At 41.3% G+C, this 22,247-nt stretch overlaps 1 protein-coding gene across 1 annotated transcript in view; it reads right to left on the bottom strand.

Moving 5' to 3' along the window:
- The window catches only part of hdac8 (histone deacetylase 8), a 39,701-nt gene that overhangs the window by 2,800 nt on the left and 14,654 nt on the right, over positions 1 to 22,247 (bottom strand). The window contains exons 9-10 of the mRNA XM_042216016.1: positions 20,904 to 20,998; positions 6,500 to 6,605 (exon numbers count right to left, since the gene is read on the bottom strand). Of these exons, the coding sequence (XP_042071950.1) occupies positions 6,500 to 6,605; positions 20,904 to 20,998 (201 nt within the window). The remainder of the gene's footprint in view (positions 1 to 6,499; positions 6,606 to 20,903; positions 20,999 to 22,247) is intronic.

Here is a 22,247-nt window from a genome sequence, read left to right as displayed (position 1 = left end):
ATTCCTCTGTGAAAGAAACTGACAAAATCTGCACCCCCGCTAATGAAAAGCGTTATGCTACATTGCTCTGGATAGGGTTGGAACTGTATATTCCGATTAAATAAGAAAGTCTGATCTATTTGCTGGTGTAGAACTGTATTATACTTTAATAATGTGTGAGGTGTTCAGCTGATGCCTGTCCAATCCTGTTAATAACTACTGTGGCTAAATAATTCATTGTTGTGTGTGAACGAGGCTCTGCTTGCTGTGTGTGTGTGTGTGTGTGTGTGTGTGTGTGTGTGTGTGTGTGTGTGTGTGTGTGTGTGTCTGTCCTGGGGCCACACAGTTTGCATTATGGAGGCTGGACAGCACTAACCTCACTGGAGCACCTTAACCACCTCCTCTTCCTCCCGTCTCTGCCTTGGCGGCAATGGTATTGATTATTGGCAATCATGGCGAGACTACAGGGCGGACAGAGTACGGAGCAGATCACACGCACCTAAATCTGATGAAGTCAGCACAGTTGGTCTAATTTTAGGTGTTTGTTGCCCTCACACAGGAAAGTGTCTCTGTTGCATGTTTTTATTTTAAGGAACTTTCCCTTTATCTAACTAAAGCCAGGTGGCATTTAAAGGAAATTACAGGTACAAAAGGAGGTGTGGCTACATGTGAGTCATGTTGCTACTATCTCGACTTTAAAAAACAAAAAAAAAAGACCCCGATTGAGAAGCTGCTGACTTATTTTATGGGAAATTGTTGCTCACAATGCAGTTTTTTTCCTCTCCTCCTGCTGTGACGAGGGGAAACTCAAAAATCACGATGTGTGCTAAAAACAGGAAAAGTCCATCAAAAAGAGGAACAGCAGGCACAAGCGGACTTTCAACAACAGGACATCTGTGGTTAGAAATATTGATTAGATTCGGACTGTAATTAATGTGCCCTCTTCCTTTATTCTGGCTCCGCTGTTTGGCTGGTTTAGACTTGATAAAAGTGCCTGTCCCTCTTTTCCAGATGTAGATATTTAAATCTGGTAAAGTTACCAGAGTCCACCGTGGGCTCTGATGTTTACTACATATCACAGCGTCCGTGGAAGCATCTATACTGTGCATGTTTGTGTGTATTTTACAGGCGTGTTCGTACAATCTCTCTTTCCCTCAACGCATGCATCTTATTTTGCGTCAACAGAGTGGAGAATTAACGACTGAAGGCGTAATCGTAATCAAAATGTAAAGGTGCTGCAATATTTCCCTGCAGAAGTGTGCAGATAAGGCACTGTTACACGGGGAGGCTGGCAGTTTACACACAAACAAGCACTCTCTGGGGAAATCACACTACTGGCCTTGTAAACCCAGAACCGTGAATGCACAAACAGCCTGACAGCTGCCACAGCCTTGGACACTCACCTCATAAAAATCACATTTTAATTAATAAAGCCTCCGAGTGCGTGACGGGAGGGAAGCCACAGGAAAAGCTGAGTAACATCTGAATGTTTTCAATTGTTGCTTCTACTGCAGCACATGTACGCACGCAAACGGACTGGGTTGCAAAGACGGTAAGAAACGCTGACATCTCACATTTTTAGTTTTTGCAAGTTTTCATTAAGTGGCATGGAGATACTTTACTTTCATGACTGTCTGGGTCTGAAAAATGACACCAACGTCGTAGCGCCTTAAACCTGGACTCTATTTATTGGCTACAAGAGCCGGAGGAGGTGGATGAGGGAGAGGCAGGTCAGGCCATCTCTGCTTAGTCTGCTGCCCCCTCGACCCCAAGACTTGGCCGAAAATTAGGAGACATTTGTGGGATAGTTCTCACTGAACAGGACTCAGTGGAGCTAAAAGTGTAAAAATCATTATTTAGAACTGCTTCTGGACAAAAAGCTCAAATAGTATTTTAGTTTTTGCTAAAAACCTGACCTAGCTTGACCCCTCATGCTGATTTGGGGAATATGTGCTGGTATGAATTAGGTTGTGTTGCTACAAATCCTCTGATGTGACAACACCAGTAAGTGAAGGGTGACAATAGTACAAAGGTTTTCCAGACATGTGAAACATGTGAGACATGAGAAACTACAGGCAACCGTGGCAACCTGCTGGTAATCGGTTTCACCCAATGAGAGCTGGAAACCTCCAGGAAAGTGTGTCAACATGTTGGGGAATACCTGTTTCACATCATGCTGAAGTTTCAAGGTGGACAACTACTGAGACTGTACGCATGACATCATGTCAGAAACCCCCCAAAATAATAATAATAATTTTAAAAAAAGATGGTTCTTCCTGTGCCAGCTAATCCAGCTTCCTCCCAGAGTCCAAAGACATTATTGTTAAACTAATTGGTGATTTTAAGCTGGGCGTAGGTGTGAATGGTTCTGTCTCTCTATATTAGTGTTAGAACAGACTGGCGAGCTATTTTAGGGTGTACCCACATCTGGGCCTATGACTGCTGGGATTCACCCCTCTATCCATCCATTCTCTTTGCTTGTCCTTATCAGAGTAGCAGGGGGGCTACTCCAGCTAACATAGGCCGAGAGGTGGGGTACATCCTGGGCCGAGCTAACACAGAAAGACAGACAACCATTCATACTTATGGGGAATTTACAGTGACCAGTTAACCTAACTGTAGGAGGAACCCGGAGTACCCGGTGAGAACAAGCACAAACACAGGGAGAACATGCAAACGCCACACAGATGGTGAAGTCAGACTCGGGACCTTCCTGCTGTGAGGCAACAGTGCTAACAACCACCAGCTGGGATATCATGCTGAAAACAGCATCCTTACTTGTAAAAGCATTCATAATGTGAAGGAGAGATTTTGCAGATGAGACACACTGTCTTATTTTTCATGAAATGAGCCATATGTACGCCTCGCATCTCTGTAAATACCTGCCAACATGACAGTGTTCTGTGGGCTCAAACTGGCCACGATGCATACGTACAGTCATGGTTTAACATATGGGATCAGAAGCTGACACATGGCGAGTGAAAAACGGAGCGACGGTGGCTTTTGGAGATTACCACTTTAAAATTTGTATCCATTCGTGCGAGCTGAAAGAGCAGATGTGGGCACACAAACATATGTACACTCCCACTCTGCCCAGTTTCTCAGAGAAACCGATGTTTATAAGCAGCAGTTTGTTCCAAACCCAAGAAACACTTATCCAGCCCGATGATGTCATGCAGACATGTTTGCTTTGAGGTGTGTGTGTGTTGTAGGCTATCCTTTATTCAGCGCTCGTGTGTGTGCATAAGTTAAGTTAGCAAACACGTTGGGCTTTCTTTTTGGGAAACAGACAACATCCAGTGTTTAAAATTATAACACGCAGACTGCCCACTGGGATTATGGTGCTGTGTGGTAACAATAAATGTGACAGAGAGCAGAAGCGACAGACAGAGGAGGAGAAAAAAAGAAAACAAAAAAAGCGACATAAAACAGATTTGACGATTTGAAACCAGGAGAGAGATCAGAGAAAGGAGGGAAAAAGGGATAGGAAATTCTCTGGATTTATAAAAAATGAAACATAATTAGCTCAACTGCAAAATGTATGCAGAAGTTTTTAAAATAAATTTAAGAAGTAGAAACGTCAGAATTCAGCCGAAAGTATAAACTTGACAGAGTTAACCGTTTCATTTTCTGTCCTCAGCGGGAGCTAACGGTGAATGAGGGATCTGATCAAATACAGAGGAGGCACATGGGATGCAGGAGCCAAACATAAACTTCACTTGCTTCTCTCATCTTTGGCTCGTCTGCATTCATTTATTCTCCCTTTTATTCCCTCCATCCGTCCACTCACCAGTTCCCTCTGTTGGCTCTAATAAAAGCCGTATGACTGGAAAAGAGCGATACTTTCAGCCCCTCCAGTTGTGATGATTTAATGCGAGCCAACAGACCAACTGGATTTCGGCAAACAGACTCCCGATCCCCCCTCGCCTCCCCTGATTTGATGTGACCTGAAGTTTTTCAAAGCTGAGGATTTAATGCTGTTTGGATAAACCTATTCCACGTCCAGAAGGCTTTTTGTCATTTGCTACAGTCAGATGACTTGTTTAAATGTATGAAGGTTTAGATACTAATTGATACCATGTCCAGTCGACTGAGGGTAAAAATTTGAGAACGCACAATTTTCTCTCTGTTCTGGATTTCCATTCACACTGATCCGCAGATTTCCATAAACAAACTTCCTTTCCAGCGAGTGGATTTGAGTTTGGACTTAACTGGGCAGATGATTGCCGAGAGCATTAACAGGTAGAAACCAAGTAGGACTGAAAACGAAGCCAATGCATTAATATAAAAAAGAGCTGTTCCTCTAGACTTAAAAGAAGAAGACATATTCCCTGTATGTCTGTGAAGGTTCTCAGTCATCCAGGTCATCTTAGTCAAAGGAGCTTGCAAAGAAAAGCATCTGGACTTCTTTAAGTTGGTTTAAGACGTTTCACCTCTCATCCGAGAAGCTTCTTCACCGTCTTCCCTGTAGACTTCTATGTTAAAAAGTTCAGCCTTAGAGCTGAAATAAACAAACATGGTGGAAAAAAAACCAATAAAAAAAACTGTTGCGGTCTCTACAGCCAATTTACCCATTATAAAACTGCACAGGTGGGTGGATTTTATGTAACTCACTCCACTGAATTCTGAAAGAGTTACAATTTTTGGGGGCTTAGCTGCAGTGAATGACAAATGGGAAACGACTTGGTTGCTAGCTGCCTGCTATTTTTCACTTTCACTGATTTACATCACAGAACCTCCACTTAAAATGAGATTAGGATGAGACTAATTAGATTAATTGGCAAGAGGTCGGTAACATGATAGGGTATAAAAAGAGTTTCTCAGAGCCACAGATGGGTAGAGGATCATGGTAAAAAATACTGGCGGCTGCCAGTAATACTCCTGCCTTCTGGTAGATGCAGGTGTGGTATTCCTAGGTGACTTCCTTCTTTCTTCACAAGACTTTCAGAAAACTTGACCTCTGAAGTTGACCTTCAGGCCGAGGTCTCTGAAATTAAATTGTCAGAGATTTTTAATAGCTGCACCTATTGCATGAATTTAAAAATCCCATATTACTTCATCCTCAAGTTCTCACATTTGCAAACTTGGGTGTCCATGCCACCTGCCCGCCCTGCGGGGCGACGATAAAACCTCATCAGCCCTTTATGACTGAGCCTTGGTCTCTTTGGTTTGGTCATTTTTTTTCCAAGGACAAACATATTTGTACCTTGAGTTTTTCCACCTTATTGTACATTCCCTTATGTCAGTCCGAAAACGAACTGGTATAAAAATCCACCAACCTGTACTGTTTTTATGAAGAATTAAATAAGTTTATAAGAGTTAAACAACTATAGAGACCACAACAGGCTGTAAGCATGCTTATTTCTCCTCTAACGCAGGGCATCTTAACACTGGAGTCAATGAGGATCAATGCCTACAGGAATTGCAGTTTAAGAATTTAAACATTGCCACCTGATGCTGACTGAATGAACGAATGCCGTATGTGGACAGATGTTTTTTGCTAATGAAATAAATATCTTCTTTCTCTTTTCTATTGTAAAGATAACTGTGAGCAAACGCTGGTAATACTGAAGAAGAGTGCAGACAATGATTTTCAAAGCTTTTACTTTTTGTGGTGTGTCCTACTATAAATCCATTTCCATCACACTGAAACTATGATAATTATTAGTCTGTTTTATACTTTCCGACATGGATCACTGTGACGTGACCTGATCTTGGTAGGATTTTACTATTCCCACAATATTGTGAGTGCCTTTTATTTGGTCGGTAACTCACCTCACCATAACTTACCAGAATGGATAACCGCTGTTTAAAATATAAGATTTCACTGAGGAAAAGGAAGGAAAGGAGGATTTCCTGTCACTCTACGGTTCACACTTTTATACCCCGGAGACGCCGAATGATCAAACTCAGATTTTGTTTTCCTTTTCGGATGTGTGGCTGTGTGCAGCGAAACGTCTGACATGGTTGCCGACGTGTCGTTTCCTGACCTCACCTCCTTACAATAATTCTCCCTTCGCTCAACTTTTCGCCTAAATTTCACCCTGCTGGACGATTTCTCCTGAGAGCTGTGGGCTGTCAGCACTGAGACCAAAGACCCGACTTCAGGCTTAACCACAAGGCTGCACGCACACACGGGAACACGAACATACAAACATAAAGGCACATATAGAGAGGAAGATGCAGAAAAAGGAAAAAAAATACCACATGTATCAAGAGCCAGACTCGAGCAGGGGTCATAGACATATTGTGCATATTCACACACACATACAAAAGGACGTTAAAAAGCCACAGAGAGGACACAAAGAGAGAAGACGACATACTTTCATCCCACACAGAGACGTATAGAAACAAGAGCAGACACATGAAACTGCACTTTAAAAGAGCCGTGGAGAGACCAAAGGGCCTCAGATGAGCCAGGGTTCAGTGCAACACAAACACACACCTGTTTACGCTCCACACCCTCACAAACAGGCACACCTGTGCATCCAACCCAAACACATACACATGACATGCACACCTTTGATGGTGCTGATGACCTGGTCCAGGTGTTTGGTGTCGTTGCGGTCTGGTCTACAGCTCGGACTGATCTCCAGCGAGTAGTCTGGTCCGTATTCTGTAAAAAACTAAACACACACACATACACACACAGATCACATCGTAAGGTTTTGCATTTGCCGATTTTGAAATAATACTTCATTTTTCTTATTCACAGTCATGTGTTCATCACATTTGCCCAGAGTCACTGCAGCAGAGTGCCAAAATACACTCTGTCTTCTTTGTCTTTGTTTTTTTCCTCTTTTTTTGGAGAATGCAGCTGCTTTCCTGGAAAGTTTCGGGGTCTGTTTGGACTTTGAAGAACTGAACTGACTGGTGACGAATATTTACACAGGCTTTCAGGGATCTTTTTTTTAAACATAACAGTGAAATCAATTCAAAACAGTGGTTAAAAAAGGACACACTTCCTTCCAGTTTTTGACCATCATTTCTGTTTTTCTCAACCATATCAAGATATCTCTTTCCATTCTTTCTGGCTTTGTTCCTGTAAAGCCAGCCACACAGTTCTGGGTTTGAAACTCAGGCCACGGCTGGACACTTATGAGGAGCTTGCATAACTTGCTTCCACAAATTTCCTCCAACAGCTTAGAGATTAACTCAGCAGTTTAGTGTTGGGGGCAGGGGTAAATTCACTTCTAACGCTCACATGCTACATTTTCAGGAATTTACAAATCCTGTACCAGGAGATCAAAATGCAGGAAAGTTCATTTGAAAGGCTTCTAGTTTCTTAATAGAAAAGCGCAAAGCCTAAATAGTATTTAAGTTTTGCAAAATTATTATTGCTCTGGGTTTCTGTCTGACTGCAGCTGTTACAAGTTAGCAAAGACCCATTATCAAGTCTTGAGTGAAGGTCTGTGTCACCACCTAGAGGTCTTGAAACTGGATGAGGCAAGTGAGGGGTGGACCTGACTGTGAAGCTTACTGGCCAAAAAACCCAACAAAAAACAAAAAAAACTTGTGATTGACAAGTCATTAGCCAATATCTTGGAGAATCCTCCTACGTGACTCTTAGAATGACCATAATAAGTAAAACATGCACTGTATTTTCCGCATTATAAGGCACACTTAAAATCCTTAACAGTGCGTCTTATAATCCGGTGTGCCTTATGTATGAATTCTAGTTGTGCTTACTGACCTCGAACTGATTTGGTACACGGCGCTCAAAAATCTGTGGAAAATGTTTTAGCACCACTTTGGTAAGCTACCAAGCTGCACCGCTTGGTGGATTGTCGGAGCCTTACAGCTACCATAATCAGGAGCCGCGTGGAATAATCTGGGTCCAAAACTCCGTTGGCTTCAGGTCCCAAAGTCAAACGAACACTGCAGCATCACTGAGAGTTAAAAACTGTCTAAATTCTTTCATCTTTAATAAAATGATCAGCGTTGCTGCTTTATCGGGTGTAAAAATTAAGTTTAACATCCAGGCATCCATGAAAACAGAATGTATAAAATTCAACGGCGTTTGAAGTTAGCAGGAAGTTAGCTCGCTAGTTTCCACCTAAACATGATATGTCATGTTCTTAGTGAGAGATTTCTGAAACAATTAAAACGGACAGCTCTGCTATCATTCCCAACATAAATGAAGAGAGAAAACTAAACAGCAGTTAGTCATTAATATACTGCAACAACATGGGAACAGAGCAGCGGCGAGAGAATTCAACATTAATGAATCAATGGTACGGAAGTGGAGGAAGCAAGGAGAATGAGTTGAGTAAAGTTTGACTTATCTGACTGTTTTGTTTTGCTTAATGCGCCTTATAATACGGTGCCTTATGGTCCGAACAATATGGTATTTAATACTCTATTCAGTTTGATCTGAAATTTGGAATTTCGGCCATGAAGTCATCAGGAAAGTGTTCACTGTGGTCAAAGAGCAAGGAAGCAGAACGTGGTTCCATCCATCACTGCATATGAAAGAGGAAGCTCAAAGATTAGTACTTCCCCATGAAGAAGGGCCAATGAGTCTGGGGATATTTTTAATGATGTTAGTTAAAAGGTCTATACGGCACTTATTTCATGACACTCCATCCAATTGCCCATTGAGCACCAAAAGCCAGTAGGATTCAATTCTTTAGACACTGTGCAAAATTTCATGGTAATCCGTCCAGTATTTGTTGAGATATTTCCATCTGGACCAAAGCAGTGCACTGATTAACAGACTGATCCCTCAAGCAAAGAAACACATTTTTCAGATAGACACATGTTGTTTATATTCTCGGATTCTTTTTTCCCTCCTGTGTTGTCTGGGAGCTGGATCAACACAAACAAAAAAATATACGAGATTCTGAAGCCTGTACAGAAGGAAAATGTAATGCATATCACAGAAGAGGAACCACAAATCAGTCAAGCCTCTGCTAAGACAGCCTGGGCTTTGCCAACTTGGATAAAAAAACAAAAAAAAACAACAACTCAGAGTATTTCAGCAAATACCAAAGGCTCCTGGCATTTCGGGCAGAACCCGGTGTCAGCCAATTGAAAAAAAGAAACAGGTGGAAACCCAGAGAGTGGGTTCAACCAGAAGTTAAAACCAGAGCACGTCAGTTTGGGGCCATGACTCAGTGCCATGAGAGCTAAGCAAACTCTGAGGCCAGGTCTGACCACAAGTGCGTCAGTCCGTTTGCAGTGACTGTTGTGAAAGCCTTGGACTCTGAGGACTCAGCAGAAACACGTTGAGCGAGCCAAGCTGAGGTCTAATGCAGAGGAGTGGGACATGTAGCAAAAAGACGAAGATTAAGTAAAGATGGGGGTTAAAATGGTAAGAAAAGATTATTAAGTTAATAAGATATCAGGAAACAGTGAATTGGGGCTTAGATTTGTTTGATCAACAGTCAAAAACCTTGTAGTATCATAGAGCCTCAATTTGTCAGATAATCACGTAAAAGAAAAGAAAAACAGGGTTGAGTGATCCTGTTCAAGGACTCAAGTACTGCAGCTTTTGGCACTTCGGCGTTCAACTGACGCACAAAGGTTTGCTGCTCAGCCTGTCCAAGGTGTAACGCGTCTATCCTGACAGCTTGGATGGGCAAAGGCTCAGGCGCTCTGCAAAAGCGTCCGAGTACTCAAGTAAAATCAAACCAACCAACAACTGTAATAGTCTTCGGTGCAGGGATGCTAGGTTCAGCTGTGGCTCACCAATCTGCCTGTGAGACCATTTAATGATTTGATTTAATGAGTTTCTGCAGTTTTACAGATACATATCTGAAAAAAGACAAAATAGACTAGATTAATAGGACAATAAAATGAAATTGTCTTAGTTTTATCAGTGTGGAAATAGGAACGTTTCCTGAAATGCAACAAAGCTGGTCCTCTTAGAAATCTTCAAAGTTCAGTTTTGACTTTTTAAGAGTTTGAAATGTCCATTCTGAACTTGCCAAACCTCACTTCTGACTAGGGGTGAGTTTTGATAATCGATTTATTCTGGCTTGGATAACGTGATATCGATTCATTAAAATCCTGAATCGATTAATTTTTAATATTAATTTATTTTGCCCGAAACGCCAGAATCTCAGGTTAAACCTCACCAAATTTCAACAACCACCAAACAGCTAAAACAGTAAATGAGAGCAGGTACACAGATTCTGCACAAAGATGTAAACACAAAGCGACCCGCCGACAGATCAGAATCAGTGAGATGTCGCCTTTCTCATCCAAAGGCATGGACACGGTCGGGGCTGAAAGCCGACAGCTCGCTGATTCTGATGTTTCGGCGGGTCCGTGCTTTGTGTTTACGCCCTTTTTGCGGTGATTCTGAAGTTGTTAGTTTGACAGTGGGAAGGGAGTTTTTCCTACTGCCCTAGAGCCTTGAATGAGTTTTAGATGGACGGATAAACAAAGCCAACACTAAAACAACGACTAAACCTAAAACTCAACTTCATTTCGCAGTCCCATGGTTACAGCTTTAGAAGGATTCAGTTTACATTTACATACAATGAGAAAAAGTAGAAAACTTTATAAGCAGACTGCAGTCAGTGAATATCTGGCTTCTTCTTTTGTTTGTTTTGGACTTCCTAAACTTTCATTATCAAACTTTCTACTGTCACATTTGCTCCTTTGGCTTAAATTACCCTCCCCCCCCCCAAAAAAAATGTCAGCTTGGCCCCCTCGAGTTGGCGTTCAGTTAGCATCCCCTAATGATTCCTGCGTTGATGTTGCAGTCACTTAGAAGTCGAGGATATCTTGTTTTGAATGGAGCCTCTTTAGTGGCTTAGATGTACATTAGTAGACAAGACTTCACAAAGTCTGCTGGCAACAAACAAAACACACATACACGAACTGAGCCAATGTGCAGCAGGAGTATACTTTTGTTTATATGAAGACAAAGGCTACTCTGTCTTTGATTAATGGTCCTGTGTGAGTCAGATAGAGAGAATGCACTCCTGTGTATATGTGCTAGATTTATTAATGTGTCCCTATATGTGTGTTTTGTGTGATTATCCACGTATATTTGCTTGTGGCAGTTCATGCACACAGAGGTAAGGCCCTGTTTTAGTGTGTGTGTGTCTGTTTCCAATTACTTCAGATGAGTTTCTGTGTCTTACCTCCGGCCTCAACAGAGCCCAACGTGACACACACACACACACACACACACACACACACACACACACACACACACACACACACTGTATTCCCATGAACCCAGTGCTCTGTCTCCTGCTGTCCAACAAAACACACACGCACACAGACTCCCACTGACTGCTTGTTTGGCTTGGATGACCATAGAGAGAAGAGAAAGAGGGGAAGTGAGGAAAGTGAAGCCCATCCTGACACACTTCTTCAACATTGTCTTCATAGTAGAGGCAAATAAAATGATAGCCAGCAATTCTGTGCTGTTTTTGTGTGTGTGTTTGTAAGAGAAAACGCCACATGACAACAGATAGAGGCGATCCAGTGACGCAGCACAGCTACGTCACCTGGCCAAGGTCAGGAGACAGAAAATACCCGGTGACTGGCTCCAGTGTCTCCGGCAGAGACGCCCAGGGAGATAAATAGGGAAAGGTCTCTGCTTATTTACCATGGTCCTATACATGGAAACTTCTGTCCATCACTCACTGAGCCTGTTTGTACTGTGAAGGTAACACTGTGTGTTCTCATCAGAATGTCTTTATAACCCCCCCCCCCCCCGCCCCCAAAACAAATAATGTAAGGTTTTAGAACTATTCATTAAGTTAAAATGCTTAATCCTCATTTAGTTTCATTTTCAGCTCCTGCAACAAAGCTCTGTTCTTTTAAAGTGCACTAAATTTAACAGCTTGTGTCTATGGATTAGTCTGTTAATAATATTTGGAGCTGTAACTATGTAACACTACTCAAAAAAAGGAAACACTTGTTTTACGACACACAAAGGGCCAGGTCACAACATGAATTGGGGGCTTGTCCGGGATTTGAACCCGGCAGCTCTCACACCCGAAATGAGAATTATACTCCTAGACCAGCTTACCTTTTGCGACACACACACACACACACACACACACACACACACACACACACACACACACACACACACACACACACACACACACACGGTCAATTTCAGGGGGAGACCGTGCTAGGGCTGTACCACATGATAATCAGTGCACCAGTTAGGAATCAGAAAGTAGTTTGAGTCCATTTCAGCTGCTTTGGTGCAAATCAAAGTGACAACATGTACAATGAAAACGTGACAACAGGCAAACACATAAAGGGAAGTCTTTCTTCTGGCGTCTCCATATTTTAGCTTTTTATTAGGGTCCTTATCAATGCTGGATGTCCCAAAATAAAGGAGCACTGGGAAGCAAAACTGCGACATATTTGGAATATCGAAGAAAATGATCCAAATCGGCATCTAAAGTTGAGGTTTAATACCTGTTCCATGCACACTGAAAACGTTCGCCAGCTTCAACTCCCACCTTACAGAGATATATCAGGAAAGGACCAAAGCTACACTGGCTTTTTTTTTTTTTTTAAAGGTGCATACCAATCAGGTGCTTATTCATCAACAATGAACGTCACACAAAGTGCAAAAGATTGCCGGCCACAGCAGCCATGTGCTGTTAGCAGTTGCAGCTTCAGCCCTAAGTTGACCAGTCAACTCATATTTTGCCAAGACAAAGCTGCCAAACCAGAAACCCCAATTCACTCTCCCTATGACAGATGGATGGGTAGATGTAAATATAACAACGCTGTAATGTGTATCACTCAACACTGGCGAAACAATTCACTCCACCACCATTTCGAACCTCCAATCGTAGATTTTTTCACCTTTTGAGTGCAGGAACATGAATGGGAACACAAATCAATCCAAGTGCTTTCTATCTAACATTCATACTCGCCAATAAAGACATGGAAAGAAACTTGGGTTCCAGTATCGTGCCCGAGCATACTTTGCCAAGCAGACGGAAGCAGTAGATGACCTAGCTTTACCTTCTGAGCCTCAGCCATTCTCAGTAATAAACTTCATTAATATTAGCATATAACTCCGCAAAGATTAAGTAAATTTTAAAACATTGCAACATCTTCTAAAGTAACTTTTAAAAGTAAAAGCTGGTCAAATTGATTTCATCCCTCCTCCTTTAAAAGGTGCTCAGGACTCCTGGGGACTCCATCGGCCTGAACAGCTAAACAGCTTTAATAATCATAAACTTCTTTTTTAAATTAATTATTTTTTTATATGTACATTACCTCAGCGATGTTACAATTAAATTAATTTGCAACTGGCAAAACTAAACATGCCATCATCCATATTTTCCTGCCAACAAGGAAACGCACCAATCAACAAAATATCCTCCATATGTGCGTGTGTTTATCTTTACACTGTCTATAAATTACTAATCTGTAAATCTGTGCCGCTCTGAGTAAATAAGAGGACCTTCACTAACCCCTGCCCCCAATCAGAGCATTATAATAAACTCTGTTATGGCTCATACGTGTGACCAGTTCACATCAAGGTGACGGCTCCTACATCTGAACATGCAAACAACAAACTGGCTGCAAAAAACCTAAAAACAAAACCCAAAGAAACGCTGTTTACAGCGCTGTTTGACGAAAGCAGGAGAAAACATCAGTTCATATTTGTGTTTGTGCAACGAGTACATGTCCTGTGAGAAAGCTGGAGTGTGTGACAGTACGCACCAGTGTGTGTGTGTGTGTGTGCACGTGTGCGCATGTGTGTGTGTGAGAGTGAAAGAGAGTGAGTGAGAGAGTGAGAGGGAGGGTTGTTTGTTTTTACAGCGATCAGCAGGATCTCCAGCTATGAAGGACACTGAGCAACGCAGCAGGGAGGAAAACATCTCCGAAAACAAATGGAGTCTTACTCATATCAAGCTGCTATCTAATAAATGTTTTCAACAAGGAAAAAAACAACAACAAAACCCCCCAAAAAACAGTGCAATGCCCCAATCACGGTCACATTGCGCACGTACTCCTCTCCCTCGCTCTGCATCTGGACTCTCTCTCACCCTTCCCACTTTTCATCAGTCCATGTTTTTTCCTTGGTTCATCTGATAGTTTTCCTTTTAAGGAAACCTGCCCCGCAAATACCATTTGGACTTCAAAAAAGAAAGCAAGAAAAAAACACTTCTATTCTTGAACTGCTGCTGTAACAGTGTAATTGCTCCATTGTGGCAAGAATAAAGGATTATTTTATACTTTGAAGGGCTTTCATACTATGAACCCCTGGTATAGTTTCAGTGTATCACACATCAAATGTAAAACAGTGAAACTGCAGAAAAATACCAGTGGATTACCGTGTGTTGCTGTGTGAGACATATATTATACTGTAATACACGTCTATACACTAATATCTGGTAACACAATTGTTGCTTATCATACCTATACTGTTACTGTATATCAGTGACAGAGCTTCCTAAATGTTCTAATGTTAATTGTGTATTCTATGAATATTATGAGTTATATAAAATGCATTCACATTTATAAAATCTTCATCTGCTGCTTCTTAGAAAACAAATATTGTTTTCTTCAATAACAGCAGGGGGAAACGGTAGAACTTTCTACAGCTTGGTAATAAATAGGTAATAGTAGGGGGACAGGGTAATAATTTGGTGATTTCGAAGTTATTACTATGCAATTACAAAAGTAATAATTATGTAATATTTAAGTAACATAATGTAGCAACAGTGGTTATAGCTGAGTAATATTACCCTGAAACTTGTGTAATAGCATAATAAGAGGCCCAAAACTGGGGGTAATAACATGGAAATAGCAAAACCTCAGCAGATGAACCGGTGACTCCGTAAAACTCTGATGAACTGATGCAAATTCCCTTCATAGTTTGTTGTGAAAATGCTCAGATCCTCCAGATGCCACAGATGATTGGAAATTAAAGGCGAGCTTATCAATGCCATTGGCACAGCTGGACGTGTGTGCTTCAACTTCACTTTTATAGAGACAGGAATAAAAGGAGAGTGCTTGGAGAAAAGTGAGTGAAATCATAGTTACTAGAGATTTCCTGTACTTTTTATTGATCATACTGTCTGTTTGGAGCAAATATTCTGTGTGGCTGCATCAGTACAAAAGGTAGACTTTACCCATTGGTTTCTAAAGCCTTAAGATTAGGATTTTTATTGTTGCCACCTTGGCTGCAAAAACTGGATGGGATGAGGAAAAGTTGATCTGACTATAAAACTGCATGTTCACTGGTAAATTAACATATTAAGGATAATATTTGAAAGAAAAAAAGATATGACTATGATTTAGAAAACAATGTGAGCAGCGGAGCCGATAAGCTCATCAGCAAAGCAAAAGTGAAAGAAGCAGTTTTCCTTTAGACTTCTACAGGACCAGAAGTCTTTTTGCAACCACCGCTGTTGTCATTTGGTGGCCTGCTGTACACTTAGTGTAGAGAAAAGGTTTGCTGATAAGAAGCTGATGAAAATATTGGATGGATTTGATAGATTCTAGGATTAAAAATAAAACCATATTTCTGCTTTTACTATGGGTGGCATTCTTAGAAATCACGGCTAAAGTTCACGTCATGTTTGGTGTGAATGGACCATTACCCAAGATTCACTGCAAAACTTTAAAATGTCATTAGGGGCCTAGAATAAAAACAAACCCTATGATAAGAAAAAAAGAGAATTCACAAAGCTTTTACCAGACTGATGAATTCATGGTAGGATAAGCTTTTACAATAATGCTGTAATGTACAGTGATGTGGTTTTACTGTCTCCTATAATGAACCCAAAAGAACTGAAAGCCTCCAAAATTCAAAACTGATGTCTTCTGGCCTATAAAACATCTCGCTTGAGAGGAACATAAAGTATTCAGGATCAATTGTAGTCCAAGCAGCTTGAAATAAAGGTGAAGGGACTTCAAGTTTTTTTTAAAGATGTTTCACCTCTTATCCAAGAGCCTTCTTCAGATGAAAAACCAAAAGGTGGAGAGTCCCGGGTACTTGACCCGCTATTAACATGTGAGACATCAAGTCAAGTTGCTTTTGATGCAAGCTCCTTAGACTACTATGACCTGGATGACTGAGAACCTACACAGACAGGATCAGTGGTGATGCCATCTTCTGGGATGGAGTCATTTATGAACATGAGATAATCACTCAACTACAACAGAGCCGTGGCTCCATAAAGGGCAGACAGAAAGGAAACAGTCTTTCAGTTCATTGCTCACCAATAATGTGTCGCAGGATCTCCAGCTGCAGCATTTTGAACTTAATCAATCATAATATTGTAATAATGAGCTTCTTCAGTCAGTCTTTGTAAACAGATACATTTCCCTATGCCCACTAATGCTATTGCTTGGTGATATTTCCTGTGATTGAGCCTGTGAATCTGGGAGCCAGCACATCCCTGACGGCACCGAGGGGCAGGACAGGAAGTGGCTGCAGACAGGAAAAAGGGGAAGTAGGAAGTAAAGAGGCGGGACGCTTCCCCGCTGCCAATCTGGAACCAGAGACGTCCTCCCTTCCTGTGCGGCTTTGAGACGGACACACGTTTGTATCTACTTCTGTTCCTCTCACCAGAGAAGAATCTGATCGAAGCGGGTTGTTGGGCAATCCAAAGGAAAAGAAAAACTGGCTGACTTTTATCAATTTGTATTCTCTGCTAGTAATTTAATACCCACGTATTACCATTATCTGCACAGAGATGACGGGATAACTTGTTTCCAGACTTCTGTAGCTCTTAAGGAGCATGTTGCTTAGAAGGAGGAAAATGAATTTGAAAAAAAAAAACCTTTCCAGTTGGTCTCAGTTTAGCAGCTTGCTGCCCAGACAAATAAAATATCCTTTAAATAATATAAATATGCTTATTTGACCAGTAGGGTCAAAAGAGAGAGAGGGAGAGAGAAAAGGCCTTGCTTTTGGACTGCAGATCTGGTTTAGCCTTCTAAAAACATACAATAATTCTTTGGCCAGTTTTCAACTTCCTTCAGCACAATGATGACATTTTTCTACACAGAAATATTGAACGAGTTAAAAGTCAAGGTTTTGCTTCAAAATACCGATATAAGGCAGTGCACCCTCCCACACTGGGTGGGCCAAACCCAGTTGTTGTTACACTATGAGCTTAATGGGAGCATGGCAGAGACAGGAAAAAGAGATGAGCAACGGAGACGTGAAGGTACAGCGTGTGACAAAGGTTATGAGCTGGATTCACATCAACAACATTGCAAGGACATGGCATACGTGTTTGCCCACTGCCTCAGCAGTTTGGAAGTTACTAAGAACAGAAATAAAGGTGGTGGTGGCAGGGTGGGGGGTCTCTTCTCTGTTTCTGTCCTTGAATGGTACACACTGAGTTTTTAGAGAACGATCTGATCCAAATCTGTGCAACTTCATGTTGTTGTCACCGTCACCAAAAATAGTCTCAAATCAATAGCAGCACTGGAGCAGTACACTCCTCTATGATATGTGAATATATCCAGGGGTTAAAAACAACCATAAATATTGGTTTATGTGCAGCATTTTAAGCACACACACACACACACACACAGACAAAGACTATTTTACTCAGAACTATTCATTGATTACTCTAAAATGAATGTGCATAGTTCTTAGTCCTTTGATGACTTAAACTGATACCTTCTAACACAAAGGTACTCCATTAAAATTTAAAGATCAAACAAAGATCCAAAATGTCATGAAGTTATACATTCATTATAATTCAATGCAATGCATTTTGAAATGGCCTAACAGTCGGATCAGTGTCTGTATGCAGTCAACAACTGGAAGTTGAAGTACTTAAGTACAATTCAACAGTATTATATTTTATTATTATAAAATATTAATAAAATGTTCTTTTACTCATTACAAGTAAAATAAGGTTTGATTTTTGTAATTATTTCAGCTTCATAATCTCCTCTCTGTCCGTTTTCCTGATTTACTTCTTTGGACTTTCTCCGTTTTCATCCGCACTCTGAATAAATAATTTGATTGACAGATCAATGCGGGATGAGTTACTGGTCTGTGCTAAAAAGACAAAAAACAAATGCATATATTGAAATAACCATAAATAAAAGAAAAGTTGTGCAAAGTGAAATAGAAAGGTCCATTAAAATCTAATCATAGGTCCGGGTACAGATCTGGATGCTGGTTCACCTGCTGTTGACCTGCAATCTACATGGATCACAATATTGGACCACCTACCCCCACAGCAGCTGCTCGGCCAAATAAAACCATGCCATGAAGCTCCCAGCACAGAGTTTGAGTGCAGATGTTAATGCCAGAGGATGTTAAGGAACCACTTCTAAGAGGCAGAAAATTTGACTTGTTGCAACGGTACCACGCTCTCGGGAACGACCCATTCTCTCACATAAGTCTGTGAAGGCTAGGTGCTTGATTTCATACAGCTATGGCAAGGGGACTGAAAATACCCGAATTCAAATATTAACAGGTGTAGACCAACACTTATGTCTATGTATTACTTGTGATCGTTGGATCGTCGAACACCCTTTTGGACTCTTATAGCTGACCCAGGTTTTTAAGGTTCCCCAACACTATTTGTGGAGTGTCTTGTGGTGACTGTTGTTGAATTTAATTGAAAAAGATTTAATTGAAACACTTGAGAGATCAGATGACGAGAGATGAGAGTTTCCATTAAACCACTTCCATTGGAGTGGATGTGACCACTTGAAAAAAGGTATTTTATTATTAACTAAAAATGGAGAGTGGCCTTCAGGTCTGAGACGTTTAAGTTCATATGGTTTTAAAAATGTGGTGTATGTGCCAGTGACAGAAGTTACTTTAAGGGGATTCAGAGAAGTATTAAAGACCCTACTGTGGTTTTTGCCCTTCTTCATGACATAACACATGTTTAGATAAGATGATACCCCACCCCGCCTTAAATTAAAGATAATAAATCTAGGCTAACAGGCAAAGCAAAACCATGTGAACATCACATGTGACAAATAAAAAGTTCCTGTAACCATAAGAACAATTGTTTCCACCCTCAAAATAAAGTTCGTTATAAAGACAAACTGTTCCTGTCAAATGAGAGACACCAACTAACCTTTGACCCGTGCGGCTATACTTAGCACGCCCAACACCGCGGCTCCTTCGATTCACACGCAGATAGGAGCCGCCGCTATCGCACAATGGGGTGGAGAGGGGGGGTCAATCGGGATCAACTCAGCACTGGCAGACAATACGAGTCAGCAGCGAAGGTTAACAACTTTCAACCCGGTGGCTGGAATCCTGGCGTGTTTGCATTAGATACTGAAATATAACGAGTGTGACACAAGCAGAGGCATTGTGTGCGTTATCTGCAGTGTAATATTTTGTCTAGTAATCAGCGAGTATTACAGCACTTATTGTTGACGTGACTGGCCAACTCTGACTGATGTTTGTGTTCTTTAGACTGCTATTTTTAATTATTTCATTTGAAGCTTGTGTGCTGCAAGAACAGAGCACCGCGAATCCTCTCGGGCACTGAAAATAAACCTTTCCAAATAAATATTTAAAAGCAACAAATATGTTCGGACTGGTTTTAGTGAGATTTCTGCAGATAAAACAAACAGAGTGTTTGAATTTGTAGTTTTTGCATTTTCCTTCGACTTTGAGCCACTTTGCCAGTTTGCCTGTTTGAGTTTCCTCCACACTGGTGTCCATTTATCATACAATGAAGCACATGAGAAGCGTTATAAAACAGGCCAGTGCATTATCTGACAGTAATGAATGTGTGTATTCATGGGGTTTTGTCTACAGCGGAGCAGGAGGAGTAAGACGCACTCACACAAACGGGCACAAAGGTAGTTTTTGTTCCCCGTGTCACTGGAACTGGAACAGCTCTGCTTGGTCATCGTGGATAAATGCCCCTCTTATCGCACACAGAGTGAGCTTCAAACACACACACATATGCATTCACATACATACATGCATACACACATATATGTGAAGTTTAGCAGAGGTTGCAGTTTACCTTGAAAATAGGTTGCTTCATAAATCAGAAAAAACCAAGACATAAACACAATAAAATTTTAACTGTTTCAGGTGGAAAACCGTTTGTGTGTGTGTGTGTGTGTGTGTGTGTGTGTGTGTGTGTGTGTGTGTGTATGTCACCTCATCTTTATCAACTGTGGCAGCTGGCCGCACTGATAGTTGCTTTGTTTTCAGTGAGTGCTCCTTAATGAGGTCAAAGGCCATTTGGGGCCATTGGACGCCCGACGAGGAGAAACAAGAGGTACCTTCTTCTCGACCAGGACGCACACACGCGTGCACACGCACGCACGCACACACTGAGGCGCTCACAGCTATTCATTACATCTGACCAAGACAAGGTCCAAAAAATCAGCTGCTGGAGAAAGAGGCTCTTTGTGCGTGTGAGAGCATAGGAGCGGGACAGACAGATGGGCGCGCCGATTTCTATTTGGAGAGAGGATGGCTCTGTTTGATTTACCGAAAAGCAACTGGTCACATGTCCCGTGTTTCACAAACAAGTCAACAAATAAAATACACAGTTCCTTCCTCGCTAAATTAAATCAACAGCATATGTGTTCTCGCTATTTTAAGAATCCTCGCTGACGTCCACCCTTTTGAACTAACTGGACAGGTAAAGCTGCGGTTTAAGTCCTTCCAGTCCGACTTCTATAACTCCTCTAATAACGTTCACCCAGACGACGCGTAAAAGATGAGAGCGAGAGGAGTCTGTGTTCATCGCAGCAGACAGAGAGGAATTGTCAACACTGCTACCTGTCCCGCTCACCTGTACACAAACCCCTTTATTGAGATCGGGCAGCCATCTTTGATTAGATGGAGTGACTCAGCAGACAGAGGACACAAGAGGGTGTGTTTGCGTTTCCATGCATGTGTGTGCGTGTGATGGTACAATGAAGGGGCACATTTGTCCTCATGTGGGAATATGTAAATGTGTGGCTGTAACAGGCAGGGAAAGGGAGGATGTGTGTGAGTGTGTGTGTCCGTGTACCTCATGGTCAGGTATTTCAGAGGAGAGAGTCTTTCCCAGCACTTCTGCTGTCAGGTAGGTCCAACACCGAGCTGTGTTAGCCAGGTTATAACCTCCTGAGTAGAGAGAAAAAACGCAGACACATATGAGAAGAAACACAAATGATATAATCTTTATGGAGTACCTGGAACCCACATGAAGGCACGTTTGGAGCCCTGAAGACTATTAAATATGAATTTGAAACTTTTAAACATTTACAGCTGCTCAACCCTTGCGTTTTTGATGAGTAGCCAATCAGAGTAAAGTTGGTTTACAGTTAGAGGAGCAAAAATTGCTCCTTTTACAAAGACAAAGTAGTCAGGAGGTACATCAAGGCATCAACTGATCAATATCACTTACGTTTCACGGCACGTGTGGCTGAATAGAAATAACACAAATCCTGTATTGGCTATATCTTTAGATGCACAGAAAACTTTTGATAGGGTGGAGTGGAACTTTCTGTTCACAGCCCTGGAAAAGTTTGGAATAGGTGACAACTTTTGCAGATGGATCAGAACCATGTACTCTGGTCCAGAAGCAGCTGTATTTACAAATGGGGTAGTTTCTCCTTTTTTTTTAGTATTTCCAGATCAACACGTCAAGGATGCAATTTAAGCCCATTGCTATTTATAATATTTTTAGAGGCATTAGCCATTCAAATCAGAGAAAATGCAGAGATCAAAGGTGTATTTGGGGGAGGCAGAGAACACAAATTATTCCTGTACGCAGATGATGTGCTGAAATTAAACCAAGACCCATCTAATTCTATCACAAAACTCTTAGAGGTGATTAATACATACTCAATGTTTTCGGGGTACAAAATTAACTGGCATAAATCAGAGGCGATGCCAGTTTCCCAGGCTTGCAGTCATAACTTAATATCGGGCTTTAACTTTAAGTAGGTGGACAAGGGAATGAAATATCTTGGAATTGAATTGAACCCCAATATTGAGGATATTATGGCTAACAGTATGGGAAAATTATTAAACGAGATCAATAAAAACTTGGGTAAATGGAGTAAACTAAATTTGACATTGTGGGGAAAAGTGAACACAGTTAAAATGGTTGTGGCACCGCTCATCAACTATTATACAGGAATGCTGCCTATGTGTATCCCGCGACGGATGTTGCAAAGCTACAATAATATGATAAAAGATTTTCTTTGGAAGGGTGGTAAATATAGAGTATTATAGTATCTCTTTTGAAATGGCTAGATTAGGCAAACATTGGGCAGGGAAAAATAATATAGACTGGATGTTAATAGAACAAGAGCTTGCATCTCCATTCACACCAAATGATATTTTATCACAAAAAGTGAATAATCAC

Source organism: Haplochromis burtoni, unplaced genomic scaffold (genome assembly GCF_018398535.1).
Source record: "Haplochromis burtoni strain Fernald_Lab_line unplaced genomic scaffold, NCSU_Asbu1 Contig_898, whole genome shotgun sequence".
Lineage (NCBI taxonomy): Eukaryota > Metazoa > Chordata > Actinopteri > Cichliformes > Cichlidae > Haplochromis > Haplochromis burtoni.
This window is presented reverse-complemented; position numbering and strand designations above follow the sequence as displayed.